This window comes from Echinops telfairi, unplaced genomic scaffold (genome assembly GCF_000313985.2).
Source record: "Echinops telfairi isolate 266 unplaced genomic scaffold, ASM31398v2 ScPeMD7_1;HRSCAF=3_0, whole genome shotgun sequence".
NCBI classification, from domain to species: Eukaryota; Metazoa; Chordata; class Mammalia; order Afrosoricida; family Tenrecidae; genus Echinops; species Echinops telfairi.
This window is the reverse complement of record NW_022103896.1, coordinates 16,176,511-16,195,732: the sequence shown is the minus strand read 5'-3', so window position 1 is coordinate 16,195,732 and position 19,222 is coordinate 16,176,511. Positions and strand designations below refer to the sequence as shown.

Here is a 19,222-nt window from a genome sequence, read left to right as displayed (position 1 = left end):
TGAGAAAATAAGGCTTGACCACACTCCCTGGGATTGAGCGCTGACGGAAGGGGAGTCTGTGTCTTCAGGGTGGGAGGGTAGGACACTGTGTCTCCGCAGAATGAGGAGCTTATGGCCAACCTCTCAGATCAGCTCAATGTTCACGTCTCTAGATTTATGACTAACTATTAGCTATGTGTCCCCGGGTGGTGTAGACGGTTGAGCACTGATGTCTTAGCTGAAGGTCAGTAGTTCAAGTGCCTTGGAAGAGTCTGGTGATCTTCCGTCATGAAATCCCTATGCAGGGCAGTTCTACCCTGAGCACCTGGGCCACCATGAGTCAGAAGGAGCTTCCCGGCACCGGAAAGCCCAAAGGAAGCCTGATGCTGTTCATGAATTCCGACTCCAGGCAACTTGTGCTCAGAGTCAGTCTGCTCCCCAGGATTTCCTTGGCTGCCCTCTTCATGGAAACCGATTGACAGGCCTTTTGATCCAAGGGTTTCCCTGGGTAGGTTCAGACCGCCAACCTTCACTAGTCTAATGCAAATCTTTGTACCCCTGGGGACTTCCTACCCCAAACTCCAAACCAAACTCACTGCCATTAAGTCAATGCCAACCTATAGTGACCCTGTTGGACAGGGTAGAATAGCTCTTGTGAGTTTCTGAGCCTGTGTAGGGGAGTAGAAAGTCCCATCTTTCTCCCGAGGAGCAGGTGGTGGTTTTGAACTGCTGACCTTGCTGATTGCAACCAAATGCATAGCCATGATGCCATCAGGGTGCCTGGGGACCTCCTACATCAAACCCTAAATAGCACAGCACTGCTAAGTGTTGTTTGCTGTAGACAGATGAGAGACATCTCCTTTGGATCCGTTGAAGAGAGCAGGGAGCATGGTGGAGGCAGGGGAAGGGGCGTTCTCTGAGTGCTTATTGGATAGCCCTCATTTCATTTGCTGCCTGATCAAGTGGAGGCTGTTTATTCTCCACGGAGAGGATCTCAAGGATCTGGGAGGGAAGCTCCACGCCTTTGAGGCAGGAAAGCATGGAGGGATTTAAACAACGACGACTAGAGCCAGCCTGATTGAGCTTTCTGAAGAATACTGCTGTTAGCTGCCTTCAAGTTGGCTCCCACTGAAGAGCAACCGTATGTATAATGGAAGGCGAGGCTGCCCAGGCCTGCGCCCTCATCGCGTTTGTGGTATGCTTGAGTCCGTTCTTCTGGGTGCACCCGCGCCACAGATCTTCTCCTGTTGCATCCTTCATGCGTGGCGTGCGTGCCGTGGGGGCATACCTGGAGTCATTGGAGGGCGACTCGCCATTTGCCTCCTCTGGGCCAGCCACCGGGAGAAACCGACGTGAACGGGGGAGACCTGTTCTTGGTCCTTGTAGCGCTTCCGTGCTGCTGAGGGAGAAACCGACTCAGGAAACGGCATCCATCGACTCAGTCCAGCAGACGTTTCTCAGAAACAAAGACGTGGTGCTCTCCTTCAGGAAGACCAGCCTTTGAAAACTTCGACATGCCTGGGATCGCCACGAGGCAGCATGGACTCAACAGAAACTTTTTTTTTTTTTGGACTACCTAAAACAACAGAGAAATAAATCTGGTCGACCACAGGAGGGGAAGAGGCCCGAGAATTGTCCAGTCACTGAGGTGTGCACTATGTTAGGACATGTGGTCAGGGGAGGGGCCCGTGAGCTGGAGCAAGGTTTTGTGCTTAAGTGAGCCAGGTCTCTGCTGTAAGGACTGAGCCTGGTGCCCGGGGCAAAGGAGAAGGGCAGTAGATGTCATCTGATTCATTCCTTCCTCAAACGGTTTGTCCTGAGGGCTAACTGTTAACTCCTGGGTGCGAGGCCGTCTGTGATCTCAGTCTCTGGAGAACGTCGGGGCCCCTGAAACCCCTTGGTGTTCTCAGCGTTGCCCTTCAGAGAAGTAAGTCGAATGAATCCAGACCCGAAGTGGGAATGAATTCCGTTTTCTCTTTGAAACTCCACAAACTATAAATGTGTGGGAGGCCCTGTGACCGAGGTCCACTCTCCCTCTGTCTCTCTCTGCCTGGCTTTATCTCGAGCACTGCGTCTCCACATGGCTTCCATGAGAGCTCCTCGCAGAGGCCCTTGCCCTGAGGTGCCTTCTTGCCTCTCTGAATGTGGGTATGGCTGGCACACAGACAGCAGCCGTGTGGAAGGAGCGGACCGCCGTGCCTGCCGCCTCCTGACTGACAAGCACCTTGGAAGTTTGAATCCACGTCTGTTACCTCAAAGCCCCACTTTTCTGGACCGTTGGCTTGTCATGGGAAGGTTACTGGGGAATTTTGGATCCCAGGCCCTGGCATCCTAATTAAATTAAATGAGTGAAACAAAGAGGGAAAAGACTCATGGATATCTTTAGGGAAAACAAAACCCAATCTCAACATGGAGAACATGACGGGACATTTGAAAGGGAGCCGAGAATTCCTGTAAGATTGCGTGAGAGCTGACATTTCAGAAACTGGCCCCCCTCACTCTTCCCCAGCCCCTAGCCCCGGTGTTGGATTCTGCTTTAATGTGCTGCCTCTCCTGACGTCACCCCAAAGCTTATGTTGGCAGAACTGGGAGGAGGCTATTGCGGGTGACCCTGTGCTAACAGATGAGTTGGCATAGAGACGTTCCCAGGCCTGATCCTCAGCTTCTCCCCCAGCTTTTCCTGGGCATTTGGCAAGTGTTGCTCACCTTGGACTTGTGGGAAGCTGTCCATCAGCTGTCCTCTCGGTGTTGGCCTTTGCTCCCAGAGTCCACGAAAACATTGCTAGACCTCGTGAAAAGATTTGTTGCTGTGGTGGTGGTCTGCTGTCATCAGCCGCCAGCCTCTGGCAGCCCCATCACGGTGGAATAAAATGCTGCCCGGTCCTGGGCCCTTCCCATGGGGGGGTTGAGAATCGGGCCACTGTGACCCACTGGGTTTTCATAGGCTGATTGTTCACCGCAGATCATCAGCCTTTCCCCCCTAGTCCATGGCAGCCTGGAAGTTCTGCTGAAATCTGCCCAGCAGCAGAATCATGCTCATCTGCACCCCAAGATGAGAAACCCCCCCTGGCCTGGGAACCCCTGGACAGCAGCCTCATTCTCCTCACGCTCACCAAGCCACCGCCACATCGAGCACCACGCTTGGCATGTGGGGTTTGGGGTCAACATTTGTTGAGTGACTGACTCCATGGTTGTGGGAATGAATGAATGAAAGAACAAGAGTAGTGATCAGAGGCTAGTCAACCATCTTGCCAGAAGGGAGTCTGGGTACTCAAAGCCACGGCAGCAGAAGTGGAGGGAACCATTCTTTGGGAAAAGTTTAGAAACAACCCGATGTCCATCGACAGATGAAGGACAAACCAAGCGCGGCCTATCCATTCGATGGAGTGTGATTTGTCCACAAAGGGAAGTGACCTTTCGATCCATGGGTGGTCCTTGAGAACATTAAGCTGAGCAAGATGGCCAGTAGATGGCATGATGGTGGCCTTGGCAGCACCAGGCCTTCTTTCCAGATGCCTGTTGGGGGTGAAGACAGGGCTGGACTGTTGCCGTGCTGCAGAAGCACAGCCTCCCCTTGGCTCCCTGCACCCCCTTCCAGTTCCCTCTGCCCAAGGTCTTCCTCCCCACTCGTATCTCCTCTGCTGGCTTCTCCTCCTCCTTCTCCCCATCCCCTGCTCTATGTTGGGATGAGGTGGTTGCTATTGACTTGCTCACCCCCTGCTCTGGATCGTGCTTTCCCTAGCTTTGTGGGCTGTGGAGGTAGATGACCAGTCCCACAACTCCACATGTTTCAGGGAAAACTCTGCAGTTTCACTGCTGCTAGCTCAGCTTATTTTGACCTCAGCTATGGACTATGACTCTACTCACCCAAGGCCACAGCAGCCTTGTGCCCCAAACCATCTCTCTCTTTCTTTTCAGACTAGAATGATCCTAAGCAGGTGGGAAAGGTGCCGTCGGATTTCTGGGGCTGTTGCCAACCCAATGAAGACATGGGCTTTGACCAGAGACATGTCCAGGTGTGTGAATTCATCAACCACAAGGCATCTCATTTCTTGATGAGATCTGGCCTGCGAGCTCCTTCTAAATGCACCTACTGCCATCTTTTTTAGAACTTCCCTGGGGACAATTTACATAGCTCTTCTGTGTCTCCAGAGAGACTTGGACAAGTTTTGAGTAGCCACAAACCCCAGCAGCTTATTCATTATAGGACTGAGAGGAATGGAAAAGAGTCAAGGCGTTAGCTAGTCTAGGAAACAGGATTTGGGGGAGGCCACAGGCGTTTCTAGATGGCAAGACTCCGACTTCTCATTCCATGCAAAACAGGACATCCTGATGAAGCCCTTCAACCCTTGAGGCCTGGCCATACCACTTCATCCTCCACCCAGACTTTCCAACTCCTTCAGGGCAGGAACGGGGGAGGGATAGGACAACCTGGGAAATTGCTTCAAAGGTGTTCTTCTTCCGGGCTGGAGAAACCTATGGAAGGAGTCGTTGGTGAATTGTTGAAGAGAGCTTTTTTTAAAATAAAGAAATGGAAGTTTATTTAACACACAGTTTGTACATTGGGGCAACCTTTCCAGCCAGGAACATGTTCCTAACAGAAGAGAGGTTTTGCACATGTATCACAGTGGAGATGGAAAGGGGTATCAAGTTCAAAGACTCACTGCCCTCCAGTGGATTCCAACTCAGAGCCATCCTATAGGATGGGGTAGAACTGACCCCTGTGGGTTTTCCAGACAGGCAGTCTTTACGGGAGCAGCAAGCCTCATCTTTCTCGCTGAGACATGGCTGGAGAGTGGAACTGCTGACCTTGCAGTTAGCAGTCCAACTCGTGATGCCACTATGCCACCGGGGTTCCTGAGGTCAGAGGAAATGTGAACGTCACCTGTGTTTGGATGGCATTTAAAGCAGCTTTTCAAGCTGGGTCAGTCATTGCCATAATAAACAAGGACCACAGATGTTGTTGAATAGCAACGAATTGGTTGCCCTTGGTATTCGGACCTGAGTAGGAAGCAAACAAAGATAGCGGCCAACTGCCCGTCTTTCAAAAGTCCTGCCAGTTCTTCACTCTCCCATAGGAGGCTCCCGGAACTTTCAGGAGGAAAGACCGAGGCAGGACTTTTGGAGTGCCGCATTGTGGACTCGACTGTGCGCCCCTTCAAAGTAGGGTAGATTGGCTGCCATCTTTGAGTCAAAATCCCACTGGAAACAGCTTGGGGGGCAATGCAGACACATGCACAGCCTGCTTTACGAGAGCAAGAGCTAGAGCCTTCTGAATCATTTCAAAGCTTCAAAGCCAGGGGGCCTGGAGGAGGAGCTGGCTCCCGTGGGGAGTGAGCCCTGTGGTCTGAGCATGGAGCTCACCAGCATTTGATAGAAGGAAAATGAGGAGAGATAGGGGGGTGAACTGAGAGGAGGGGTGCTCCCGAGGAATAAGGACGGTGTTCCAAGATGGAAGGAAGATTGCTGGATCATATGCTTCCTCAACGAGATGGATGCCCAAGTGGCCGCAACAGTGGCCACAAACCAATGATTGTGAGGAGGGCACAGGGCAGGGAGGGGTTCACTTCTGTTGTCCAGAAGGTTGCTAAGAGTTAGCGCTGATTCCACAGTTCCTAACACCAACAGCAGCTGTTGCTGATGGATCCAGGAAAATGAGACATTCAAATTGACTACCAATTTGGACATTTTATGAGTCAGTGGAAGGAGCCCTGGTGTCATAGTGAGTTACACATTGAACTGCTAACCTTAGGGACAGCAGTTCAAACCCACCAGCTGCTGTGCAGGAGAAAGATGAGGCTTTCTGCTTCTGGGAAGATGTACAGCTTCAGAAACCCACAGGCGCAGTTCAACTCTGCCTCGTAGGCTCACCATGAGTCAGAATGGATTCGATGGCAGCAGGTTTTCTTGGTTTGAGTCACTGGTTACCTTTGCTAGACAGTTTCAGGGAGAGGTAGGAGGCAGCCTGAAGAGAGGTTCAAAGGGAATCGATTGGAATAAGATGCCGGCCAACAGCACCCAGCGGCAAACGGCAAACGGCAGACAATCCAAACAGCGTCCCTGGACCACAGCCAGATGGTCTGGGAAGAAGACAGGGCTACAGATTCCAGCAGGAGAAATTGAACTACAAAAAAGTATAAACCAGAAAGGACAAAGCCAGACCCTGGACCTGCAGAGCCATAAAGAGAGACACAGGTCAGGGGCACTCTGGAGTCGCGGTCTAGACAGCAAGCCTCATTCTAGATGCTTCCATTGATGGGGAGTAGACTTTGTGTGCACTGTTGGGATCAGGCGAAACTGGCCCAGGACTGAATGCAACCAGTGTATTCAGGTCTCCAGTGGCCACTGTTGAGCATGGGGATGAAACTCTAGAGACTGACAGTGCTGGATTCGTCGAAGAGTTCCGCAGCCCTCCTCCGAAAACCCACATCAGCTCTCCCAGAATGGAGTTCCGTTTAAAAACCTCTCCCTCCACGACGCTGGCTGCTCCCCACCTCAGTTTACTCCTGAGCGGGGCGCCTGAGGGGAGGGGCATTTGGAGCTCACGGGGGCTGTAGGAAGAGGCAAGACTGAACCCAGGAGGGCAAAGGATGGCTATAGTTGCTGAAGGAATTCCTCAATTTCCCTCTACACCCAGAAGCAATTCTCATAATATTTGCCAAATTGAAAATCTGGCTTCGTGCTGCAGAGGAGAAGAAATTCATTGGCACCAGATATGAATCTGTTTCTGGTGGTAAAAGATGCTTTTCAAGCCGAGATAGGAGATTGCACATAAAGTTCTGGAATTTCATTGTACTCTTTCCATTGTGCAGAGACCACAGTCATGGCCCATCTTGGCTGTTGCCACCTGGGCAGGTGGCTCCCGGGGACCCTTTTGGGTTTGTTAGTCATTTCATTTTGATTCCTGCGGTGTCCTGGCCATGTATGTGGGTTTTGTAGCCCAGCGCCTCTTCCTTTGAGAAACTGCCTCTATTCCATTACATACAGTTTCATGAGCTGTCAGTCACATGAGTTCATTCCATCTTGTCTGTTTCTATGTGGTCCAGGGCTACTTCCTTACAGTGCCCTCTTCCTGAGAACAGAGTCACAGAGGCACAGACAGTTGACTCGCTTGGCTGCTAACTAAAAGGTGGGAGGATCAATCCACCCCAATGCACTTGGGGAGAAAGGCCTGGCTATGAAGTTCCCCAAACCCAGTCACTGAAAGCTCTATGGAGTGCTGTTCTACTCTGACACACGGGGGCCACAGGGAGTACAATGGAATTGAGGGCAACGGCTGAGTTATTCCGGGACAATGGCGATTGGTTCAAGAGATAGGCATGGGATCAAAATGAGCCAATCAGCACCCTGCTTTGGAGTCATCTGTGGACAATAGAAGGGACAGCTGACCCCTGAAGACACAGGGTTGGGAGAATGGGAATCGGGGCTTGCCCGCTTGGTTTGTTTGTTTGTTTGTCTTGGATAAACCTGAGCGAGATGATCTAGTGTGGGGAGGGGAGGGGAAGTGGGAAGGGGAGAGAAACAAAGAGGGGCTTCTGGCACCAATATGCCCAGATCCAGACTCTCAGGCTCTCATTCGTTTGGCTTTCATTTCTTTGTAGTTGGGTTTATGTTGCGTAAGGGCCCTGTTGTCATTGTGGTCAGGTGCCATCGTGTCAGTGCTGACCCACAGCAACCTCCTGCACCGCAGAACGACACCCTGCCCAGTCCTGTGCCATCCTCACGATCATTCTTATGCCTGAGCCCATGTTGCAGCCACCGTGTCCAGCCATCTCCTGAGGGCCTTCCTTGTTTTCACTGCCCCTCTACTCGACAGAGCACGAGGTCCTTCTCCAGGGACTGGTCTCTCCTAACAACGTGTCCAACGTCCATGAGGCCAAGTTTCACCATCCTTGCCTGGCCGTCCTTCTTCTAAGACAGATCTGCCCGTCCTCTGGGCAGTCCAGTGGTCCTCTCCAGAGTCTCCCCAGCACAACAATCCACAGGCACCTTTTCTTCTGCAGTCTTTCTTAATCCATGTCCAACTTCCACACGCGCAGGAGACGGTTGACAATACCTTGGCTTGGGTCAGGCCCACCTGAGTCCTCGAGGCACAAACGATTTGCTCTCCGCACACTAAAGGATGGCGGTTTGACCCCAGCCAGTGGCACTGCGGAAGAAAGGAGTGGCACTCTGCTTCGGGCCATCCCCGGGAGGCGCACAGGTCCAGTCTTTCACACCCGGGGTCGCCATGGGTCACAATCCACTCGAAGGCCAGGGATTTGGTTGGTTGCTTTCTTTGCTCTTTTGGTTTCCATGCACTTGCCACCACGGGGATTTTGTGTAGGACCGCGGGGGCTTGCACCCAGCTCATGGGCAGGTGGAGGGGTGGGGTATGCACTGCAGAGTGAGGCAGGCGTGGTCAAAGAGCTTGTGAGGCAGCTGTCCCTGGGAGGTCCACGAGTCCGTCTCGGGGTCATAACAGTCAAAGGAGTCCGAGTCCTCGATGCTGCAGTCCGGGGTCAGCCGCCGGCCCCCCGTCACATAGAGCTTGCTCCCGAGCACCGTGGCCCCGTGGTGCATCCTCCGGTCCTTCAGGTCCGCGCACTTGACAAAGGTGTTGGACTGAGGGTCGTATGCGAGAACCCTCCGCGTGTAACCTGGAAACCAAACAGCAAATAGGCAGGTTTAGCCGTGCACACGTGGGCCTGGCGGGACAGTGGTCCTGGGGACATGTCTGATCCTGCCTTTGCCTGACCCTGAGGATGAGAGCTCAGCATGTTTAAGTGACTTTCCCAAAGTCAAGCAGCTGGTGCTTGACAGAGCTGGGATTTGAACTCAGATCTGCGTGACTCTGACTTCTGCATTCTTAACCCCAAATTAGGGCTGCATGTAAGCCCTTCTTAAACTGGAGAGAGGCCTCCTGATTCCAAGGGCGTGGTGATAGCCATTGGGCAATGTGGTAGTTACATCATCTGGTGCCAATTTGAGACTATCAAGAGTGAAGGGATAGAGTTTAGCCTGATCAGGTCGCTGCTTGATGATCTCATTTGGAGGTACTATGGGAATAAATAGCTTGCTGGAGGTGGGACACACACTCTCTGCTTGGTATTCCTGTTGACAAGCTACATGGAGGCACACTGATGGAACCAGATCCCTGGAGCTGAAGGAGCCACGTGGAGACCCACACCAGTACTGAGATCCTTCCCCGCCACTGGATCTACAAGACTTTCCAACCACTGGCCTGTGATCTTCCTGCATTCAGCATTATTGCATGGCTGTGTGAGTTTAAAGGGGAATTTACGGACTAGGATTGGACCTATGGGCTAACGTCGGACTTATGGATTTGATCTGGACTGGGCTGGGATGTTTTCTTAATAGACAATTACTCTTTTAGATAACACTTTCTTATATACATATGAGTGTCTCTGAATTTGTTTCGCTAGTCAACCCCGATTAACACAGGCAGATTAACCGCGAGGCCAGCAGTTTCAAACCATCAGGTGTTTCTCCGGAGAAAGGTGAGACATTATTCTCCCAGAAAGAGCTAGTCTTGCAAACCCACAGGGCTCTTCTACCCTGCCAACTGTCACCGTGAGTCACAGTTGCCTCGATGGCAGTGAGCTTGGTGTATTTATTTATTCCAGTAACGTTCTCTGCCTTTTTAGCATGGCCATCTCTCTCAACTGCCCACCTCAGAATGATCACCGTCCAAAGAAAGGGTCCTTGGGAAGGGTAGGGGGGGCGGTGTCCACAACAACCCTATGTGGTTATAATGCACACTTCATAGATGAAGACACCATGGCACATGGAGATTCAGGACTAGCCAGCGTCTACAGCCAGTTAGTAGTAGAGCCGGAATGGAATCCAAGCCATGTCTCTTCATGCCGTTCACTCTGCTGCTGTCAGAGAGAAATGGCCCACTGCGAGTGAGTGTTATTAACAACAGCGAATCGCGTGCTCACTCCAGAAGGCACTTCCTGAACATTTACTGTGGATCCGTGTGTTGCGTTATCACAGAGGTAGGCAGAAGGTCAGGGAGCAAGGTGCCTGGGCACACACAGTAGGATCAAAATAGGTTAGATCCTCCACCCCCACCCCAGTTAACAGCTGGAGGCATGGAGAAGCTCTGGTCAAGGAAAGGGCTTTGCCAGGTTGTGTATACCCCGCCCCCACCCCGCTGCTCCTCACTGGTTGCGTGTGCTTTTAAAAAGCCCACCGTGGAGAACATCTGTCTAGGAGCGACCCTGTTTCCAAGGTCGTGTCCAGCGTAGGGATGCTGTGTTTCCACTCACCTCCCACAATGACAATCTGTCCCCCGAGCACCACGGCGGGGGCACACACGTTCTTGATCATTCTTGTCTCCATTTTGAACCACGTGTTCCTGGAAATGTGATACACCTGGGGAGAGAGAGCCTCATCGTAGCCAGGCATGGGCAGGTTGCAGAGGAGTGGAAAGGTGGAGAGGCCGGTGAACAGGCACGGGCTTTCATCACCTGCCCCCACCTTTATGATGTGACTAGATGGCTTGCAATACCCCTGATGCAATTCAACAACAGGAAGGAGAAAGCTCATGAAAAACCGGTCTTCCTGTGCCCTGCTGAGATCAATGGCTGGATTTCTATAGAAATCAGCCAAGAGTTCTGCACTGAAGAGCACAGGTGTTTGTCTTGCTTGGTGCGTTTTCTATTTCCATGAGAAATGGAGGAACTTGGGTCTTCTGGAGGTTGGTGGCTTTTCATCTGCTTGGGTCTCTAAGCCGGTGTCTAAGTGTCTGGGGTGGAGAAGGTCTTAGGGTCATGTGTGGCTTTGGGGATGGATGGGGTGGGTTTGTGAACGGTTCATGGCCATCAGCCCCTAGAGTCCTAGAGAAAAGGAAGAACGAACGAGAAAGGAAGAGGGAAGAAAGAGGAGGAGGCAGGCTGGATCGCAAGCTTCTTTTCCTCTGTTGTCCTTGGTCGCTCTCTAAAGTAGTGATCCTGAGCCCTCGGAACACCCTTTCCTTCTATTAACTCCCTCAGCTTAGACCCCAAATAGACAATGTGCCTTAGGTCCTTACAGGGAAAATGTAGCAGAAGACATGTAGGCTGGACTCCCGAGATATGAAAACAAGAAGGAAAGCATTGATTTACAAAGACGGGGCCACCTCCTTCACTGGCAGCTCTTTCTGAATAAACTGTGGTGGCCAGCATTATCAAAGACCCTGACTGGATCGTTTTGCCAAACTGAGTCATTGCAACCATTCTACCAAAATCCCACTGCCACGGAGTCCACTTCAATGCCTCGCCACGTTGTGGGACGGGGTAGGGCTGCTCTCTAGGTTTTCTGAGACTGCCCATCTTGATGGGGGCAGACAGCTTGTGGATTTGAACCGTGGACTTTGTGGTGAGCGGCCTAATGCCTCACCTACAGGACTCCTTACCATTCTATTAAATAAAAAATCCACTGCCACACATTCAATTCTTACTCATACCAACCCTACATGGGGCTTTTGAGATTGTAAATCTTTACTGGAGCGGACAGTCTTGTCTTTCCCCTGCAGAACAGCTGGTGGTTTTGAACTGCCGAGCCTACAGGTAGCAGCCTATGGCCTAGTGCACAGTGCATTATGTAGGTACTATTACATGCCCCACCCCTCAGTTTTTCAGCTTAGATCTCTGGGGCTGAGAGAGGTTAAAAGCATACCCAATCCCCCGTAGCTGGAGTGGGAGAAAGAGCTGGTCTGGTGGAACTCAGAATGTGTTTTCTCAGCTTCCACACCTGGGGTTCTGTCTGGCCCAGGGACCTGTGGTCTGTCCTGATGGAAGGCTTTGAGGCGGGACATTGCTTGAGATATCTGTGAGTCACTCAAGCTGGTGAGTCATTTAGAAAAGACCAAGCATTAGAGGCAGGGTGGGGTTGGGGGTTGGGGTGGGAATCAGACAGCCAAGAAAGCTCGTGGCTACCGCTGCAGCCACCTAAGTGGCAGAACTCTTTGGAAAGTTCAGTGGACTCTTCGGAGGAGACCAACCGCTAGCTTGCATTTCCCTTGAGTGAGTAATGGTCTCCTGATCGCCGGGTCTCTGTCAGCGTTAGGTATGGCTTCAAAAAGATATTCAACAGTGGTTCTCAAGCCTCTGGGTGCCCCAGAGAGGTGGAGGCCAGGAAAACCAAGGGTAATCTTTGACCAGTGGAGCAAGGGGCATTTTGTTATGGCAAAATTTGCTTGATGCTATCCCCAAACCAGAGGTAGGCAGAAGGTCAGGGAGCAAGGTGCCTGGGCATGCATAGTGACCTCCCTGAAATACTAGTTCTTAAAAGAATCCCGTGGATGAACCATCCTAAAAGGAAGCTCAGAGCTCCAGCTAGCAATTCAGCAAGTAACTCCGAGCATTTTTCTAAAACTACATTTGAATGAATGAGATGCCCATTGTCAAGCAATTGCTATGTGGCAAAGAAAAACATGCAAATTTCAGCTTTTACTTTCTTGCCCCCTCCCATTGCTGCAGTGTGTGTGTGTAGGGGGTTAGGGGTGGGGGCTTTGTGAGGACCTTGTTGAATTACACTCTGCATTTGTTTCTTTATTATGTTTTTAATTAAAAGAGCATTTTATGGGGGGTGTTCTTATAACAATCCTTACATCAATTGTATCAAGCGTATTTGTACATAACCTGCCATCCTCGTTTTATAAACCCTTACTTTCTAGTTGAACCCTTTGTAGCAGCTCCTCTTTTTTCCCCCTCCCTTCCCTCCCTCCCACCCTCGTGACCCCTTGATAAATTATAATCATTATTGTTTTCATATCTTACACTGACCGCTGTCTCCCTTCCCCCACAATTTCTGTTGTTCGTCCCCCTGGGGGTGGGGGTGGCTATGTGTCCATTATTGCTATAGGTCCCCCCTTCCTCCCCTCCTCTCCCCACATTCCCTCTACTCTCCTGGTATCTGGTATCACTACTCCCATTTCTGTTCCTAGATTCCATGTGTTGTGAGCTCTTATCTCTTGTCCATACCTGTTTAAATGCTCAGGTCTAGCCTAAAGTGAAAAATAGGACTGGGGTCATGATAGTGGGGACTGAGGAAGCCTCAAGGAACAAGAGGAATATTGTGTGTTTCATTGGTGGCATACTGCTCCCTGGTTGACTCATCCCTTCCTTGTGACCCTTCTGTGAGGGGATGTACCATTGCCTACATAAGGGTTTTGGGTCTCTGCTCCGACCCCACTCATCCTCAACAATATGTTTGTTTGTTTTGGATTTTCTGATGCCTTTTACCTGATCCTGTCGACACCTTATGATCGAACAGGCTGGTGTGCTTCTTCCATGTGGGCTTGTTGCTTCCCTGATAGATGGCCTCTTGTTTAACTTCAAGCCTTTAAGACCCAACATGTTATATGATTTGATAGCCAGGCACCATCCACTTTCTTCACCACATTTGTTTATGCACCCATTTTGTCTTCAGTGATTGTGTCAGAAGGGCTAGCATCACAGAATGGCAAGTTGTTAGAACAAACTGTTCTTGCATTGAGGCAGGGCTTGAGCAGAAGCCCAAAGTCCATCTAATACCTCAGTGTATTGCCATATAAAGATATGTACATAGGTCAATACCTCTATTGTTATGAATTGATATATTCACATAAGTGCACACCTATGTTTATACCTCTATCCATAGCTTTGCTTCCCAGATCTTTCCCCTGTTTCCTTTTACATTCCTCCTTTCCCACCAGCACACTTGCCTTTCTTCTGCCTCTTAATAATCCTTCTCAGCTAGATTGTTGTTGCTCCAACACCCCCGGGATCTCCACATCGTCCTTATTGTTGATTTTAACTCCCTAGTTGTTCCCTGGCTATGGCATTGTTTGCTCACTGCTTCCTTCCCTCACCTCCTCCTCCCCACAAGTCCCTCTGGAACCATCTGTCCTGTTGCTTCCCATACTTATCTGATATAGGTAGGCAAACCTACAACAGAGAAAAAAGAAAAAGAAAACCAAAGATTAATAAAAAAGAGAAAAGAAAAGCACTGATGGCCATATGAAGCACATCGCCTCATGGGAAGGGTTGGAGGAGATTATGTTAAGCAAAGTTAGCCAATCACAAAAGTACAAGTACAACAGGAGTCCCCTGAGATAAGTATAATCAGCACCGTAGATATAGAAGAAAACCACTTATCTAACACTATATGGGTTGAGGTACAGGCAGCCAGGTGGGGACAGACCAAATCCAAGGATGTACATGTCATTCCAAGACAAAGAAGAGGAAAGGTGGAAGGCAGAGGGAGAAAAAGGGGGAAATTAAAAGGGAGACCATGGCACTGGGGGAGCAGGGCATAACCCACCCAGGGGGAAAGTATTGGTTATGTCTCCACAGAATTGGGAGTGTTCATTCAGACCCCACCACAGTGCACCGAACCGTGAGGGTAACGGAACCCCATGGAGCAATGCATGAACAGAGTGGGCTACAGGGCCGGCCCCACTCAGAACCAAACTGGTCCCCTCCCTAGAAGTATGTGCCACAGAGGACAACACTAAATCTACAAGTTGGGGAGAGGGGCCAGCCTGCCACCCCACATGGAAGCAAACCAAGAAGGAAAAAGAGAGAGTGAGGGTCTAGACCTCATATCGGCAAAGTCCCTGCACAGAGCTGCTAAGGCACAGAGAGGACTGTAGGGCCAACAACAGCTCGAGACATGATGTCCCTTCCCTGGAGCACACCAGGACAGAGGACAGTAATGGGGACACACGGCAGGGAATTAGTCTAGTCTGAATGCCCCACAGTGGGGCGAACCAAGAAGGGAACATAACAGATCAGCAATGGAGCAAAGCCAAGCCACAAAGCCATTGAGGAGCCCTGGACTTCAGGCTAGGAGGTGAAGCTCACAGAATTCCCCCAGGACCAGCCGGAGATAGTCATAATGGTCAGCAGACAGACCTGGAATGATGTATGGGTTTCTTTTTTGGCTAGTTATTATTTATTCATTTATTTTCCCTTTTTATGCGTTTACTTTTTGCTCTTTTTCATAAAAGTGAAAATCTCCAGATGTCCATCGGTTGTGAAAACAAGTACAAATGCAGGTCTTTTGTTAAAGTAATAATAATAATGATGACGCGGTGTACGCTGAGCTCTCAAGAATTAGAGGAAAACCGTTTTTTCATACTGTGGTCTGAGCTCTGAGAGGAGCTGAACGAGCATCTCTTCCAACTGAGCTGAAGGAATGGACCTGGGAACTATAACTCTAGGAAGACTAAAAATTAACTCTGATAATCTGAGGGAAGTAATGAAAACTGGGACGGAACTGAAGGCAAGAAAAAACTTGAGAGAAGGCTGTCACCTTTCTCCATCTCCACTGGCAACCGACCTAGTGCAAGCCATCAGCATCCCTTACCTGGACCTCTAGAAGACCCTCCCCCCAAACCCCCACACCACCGTCACCAATACACTTCCCTTTGTCTACTCAGGGCTCCTCCCATCCATTCTGTACAGCTTTCCAGGGGGAAATTCTAGAAATGCAAACTAGAATTCCTCCTCCACCCTGCACGACACTCTTTAATGAAGTCCCAGACTGGATTCCTTGACTACGTCTACAAAGCCCTTTCAGGCCAGCTTCATCTCTCAACCCATCCTCCGCTAGAATTTCTACCTTAGTAGCTAACTTGGTGACTGCTTCAGATTCACCTGCCAGCCTGGCGTTTGTTTCTCTTCTCTGTTTTTCTGCCCAAGTTAGCTTAAACTGACCTCAGCAGTTTCCCTCCAAAGTTCCTTGAACCTGGGAGCCCCTGACTCCTTTTAGACTGGTATGGCAGCACCCCCTTTTGCTGTCAGAGTACCCCTCTCTTGCAGCAGCTGAACGGTAATGGTCTTGTTAGCCCCTCCGAGGCCCCCCCTGCAGTTCTCTGCTCCTGCTTATGTCCTCCAGGCCTTCCCAGTGGCTGGCCCTCAGCATCACTCTTCCTTAGAGAAGAAGAAAGCGCGCATCATGTGGTCCCCTGGAAGGCCTTGGACTACAGGCTTGGTCCACGTTTCCCATGTCATCAGATGAGCTGCAGATAACCAGAGCTTGCATACCATTGGGAAACACTTTAATATTCTGAAATTTTGATTTTTATGAATCCTGTGTCTCAGGAAACGAATAACGACTTGTCATGTAAGACAGGGTTCTCCAACCTAGCCGCACTTCATAGTCTTCTGGAAATTGTAGATGTCACAACCGAGAGAGTCCACAGTTCTCAGGTGAACCCTTGCTGGGAACTCTTACAGTCATGCTTAGTAGGGTTGGAAGCATTGCCTTAGAATGTCATGATCTGATATGAAATGTGTTCTAGTTGAATGGTTAGAGCCCTCTGTTCCCAAAGAGAAGCTCCTTGCGGATAGGGATTGTATCTGATGTGCCCTTGTAGGTATTGAGTTTACCCCCAAAGAATTCATAGATTGATGAAATCTTGCTGAAAGTTTCCCTCCCTGCCTTCCCTCTCTCTCCCTGCCCAATGATAAGTGTGTGTGTGTGTGTGTGTGTGTGTAGGGGGAACATTGGTGTGCTTCCAAAACATTACAGACCAGCCTTTTACCTGGATGAGGCGCACGGGGTTCTGCAGGACATCCTCTCCCCCGAAGAGGTAGAGTCGCTGGTCTTTCACAGCCACCGCAGGGTGGAGCACGCCCACTGGCATGCTGGCCATCCTCTCCCAGACGTTGCAGATGCTGTCAAACCGCTCCATGGAGCTCATGACCTCCTGCCTGTCTCCAAGTCCCCCAATGGAGAAGATGAAGTTCTGATGGACCGTGCTCCTGTGGGAGTAGCGGGCCACCAGCATGGGTTCCCCCAGCCGCCACTGGTTGAGTTTCAGGGAAAAGATGTAAACATTGGGGCTGAGCAGACTCTTCCCTGCCCTGACGGCCATGCCCCCGAGGACGTAGATGCTGCGGTGCAAAGGGACGGCTGAGGCCTTGTACAGCCGGGTCGGGAGTTTGGCCAGGTCCTGCCACTGGCCGCTCTGGCTGTTGTAGAGCAGGACATCCCTGGTGGTCTGCTGGCTATCTTTCCTCCCACCCAAGAGGATAAGGAAATCTTGGTAAGAGTTTCTGGGAGGGACGTGGCACAGCGGTTTGAGGTCTGGGGCACCGGGGCCGTACAAAGAAAATATGTGCCTCTTGGCTGCCTCCAGGATGGCCCGGCATGCAGGTGAGGTTTGCAGGAGGGCATTGCTGGTGATGAAGTGGGCGAAGAAGGCTGGGTGGATGTACTGAAGCCTGACCTGTTTCAACAGTTCCTGCAGGTGCCACTTCCGGGTCTCAAGGTCATGGTTGACCCAAACCATGAGAGCCTCAAAAACCTTCTCCTCCTCCCCACAGAGGCCATCGTCCGCCAGGTAGTCTCGCAACTCCAAGGCACAGAGCTCCTTCAGGTCGGCCGAGGAGGCCACCTCTGGGAAATACCTCAGAGCCATCTGCCTGGCTTTCTCCTTGAGGGTCTCACAACTGAAGATCTCAGAGAGCCTGAGCATGCCCAGGCAGTTGCTGGGGGTCAGCTGGCTCTGGAGGTATGAAGAGCAGGCCTCGAAGAGTTTGGGGTACTGCAGCATGGCGGCCGCCTCCATCAGGGGGTGGACGCGCTCGGCTGTGATGGACACCTCCCCGGTGTACACGTACAGCACGATCTGCTCCAGAGTGGTGGCGTCCACGCCTTTCAGCTGGACTTTGGTCTCCCGACTCTCCTTGAAGTTGTTGCAGAACATGGCCCTGAAGTAGGGACTGCTGGAAGCCAGCACGTTGCGATGGCAAGGCACCTCCTGGGTGCTGGTACAGATGCTCACGTCTGTCAGGAGCCCGCTTTGTCTGAAGCCGTTGAGCTGCCTCAACAAGTCAGAGGAGAAGTCATGGTCTCTGAAGAGCAGCCCGTCTGGTGATGGCTGATCCATCCTACAAGGAGGGGAGGAAGCCCAAGAGTGAGCGAGAGGCACATCTTTCTTAGAGGAAACCAGAGACTTGAGCTGTAGGGGCTATAAGACTTGACACATCGATGTCCATCCACCTAGCTGCTTGCCTGCATGGTCCAGAGGATTGGGGAGTGCAGCTCGGAGAGGGAGGCCACCCCATCCAGAGCTCAGAGTGGACGCCTCCCTTTCTGGTTTAGGTAATCCTCAAGGGCAGATGAGATCTTTGGCTAATTACAGGTGGGGGGGACAGGGGTAGACGTTTCTCAGTGGTCAGGAGCTAGCAGGAGGCTACTATTCATTCTGCATGACTAAGTGCCGGCGTGAACCTTTCTCTAGATTCTTGGCTTTTCTGTCGTTTATCCCACACCGGCCCCAAGAATGCTATTCTGGGGCACGGCCCTGTGATGACCAGAAGGAAATGAATGGTAGAAAGGGGCCTGGACGATTTCTCTCTTTTTGTGCCGGGTGGGAACACATGACTTTCCTGGGTCTTTTTGGTTTCGTTTTTTAGACTGGGATAAACGGGAAGCAGGTAGCTAACAATGCCCTGGGCAGAGCTGGGTGGCACCGGGCAGTCTCCCTGAGGAAGAATCCAGCATTCGGGGCATTTACCTTCTTGGACGGCTGGGACAGCCAGTGAAGCCTGGTCCGGCTTGTCTCCCCGCGGCGAGCACCCACCTCTGGCACTGAGTGAACCCTACACCCAGGCCTGTCTTTCAGCGGCACACCGACCTGTGCTGGGAGATCCTTGGAGTTGTTTATGCTGAAGGCATTTTGGTCGTTTTCTCCAGCTTTGTGAACGAACTGCTGGGCAGAAGACGGCATATACATTCCAGGGCTAAGAATAGTTGCATATGTACTTTCCACTGTTATGACATGTGACTTTCCAGCTGCCTTTTGCAGCCACCCGAAGGCCTGCCAGGCTGGCGCATGCCCACATGCCTTGTTTCTCTGGCCTGTGTTTACAGCAGCAGAAATAGATCCGGGGGAACGGCTTCTCTCGGAGAAGACCTGGCTGCCCACTTGGGAACATCCCAAGTCCCTGTCTTAAGAGTGCCTTGGAATTCTAGATGTCTGTAAACAGGTCTCTGTGACCTGCGGAGAGTCACTGCAGATGACCCCAGGCCCTAGGGAAGGGAGCAAGTGGTCCCTGGGGAAGGAGGCAGGGAAAGTGGAACATGGGCTCAGGGGTCCTTTCACTGGGGTCCTTTCCCTCCATCTGCCGGGCAAGGTGAGCGGAGAGGGCTGTGACTTCCCCCTCTAGGTCCCAAGGTGACAGAACCCAAGGGGAAGTTTGTTTGTTATCATTTGTCGCACTCTCCCCAGAGTTTCCTGATTCAGGAGAGAGCAGACCTT

General features: G+C 51.3%; 1 protein-coding gene across 1 annotated transcript; it reads right to left on the bottom strand.

Annotated features, from left to right (window-relative positions):
- Positions 1-7,772: 7,772 nt before the first annotated feature.
- On the bottom strand, positions 7,773-18,662 carry KLHL38 (kelch like family member 38). Its single transcript, XM_004697660.2, has 4 exons — positions 18,479-18,662; positions 16,499-17,849; positions 10,254-10,359; positions 7,773-8,618 (listed from the first exon to the last, which is right to left on the bottom strand). Exons 2-4 carry the CDS (start codon positions 17,846-17,848, stop codon positions 8,329-8,331), a joined length of 1,746 nt encoding a protein of 581 aa, XP_004697717.1. The 5' UTR covers position 17,849; positions 18,479-18,662; the 3' UTR covers positions 7,773-8,328.
- Between the last annotated feature and the right edge of the window lie 560 nt (positions 18,663-19,222).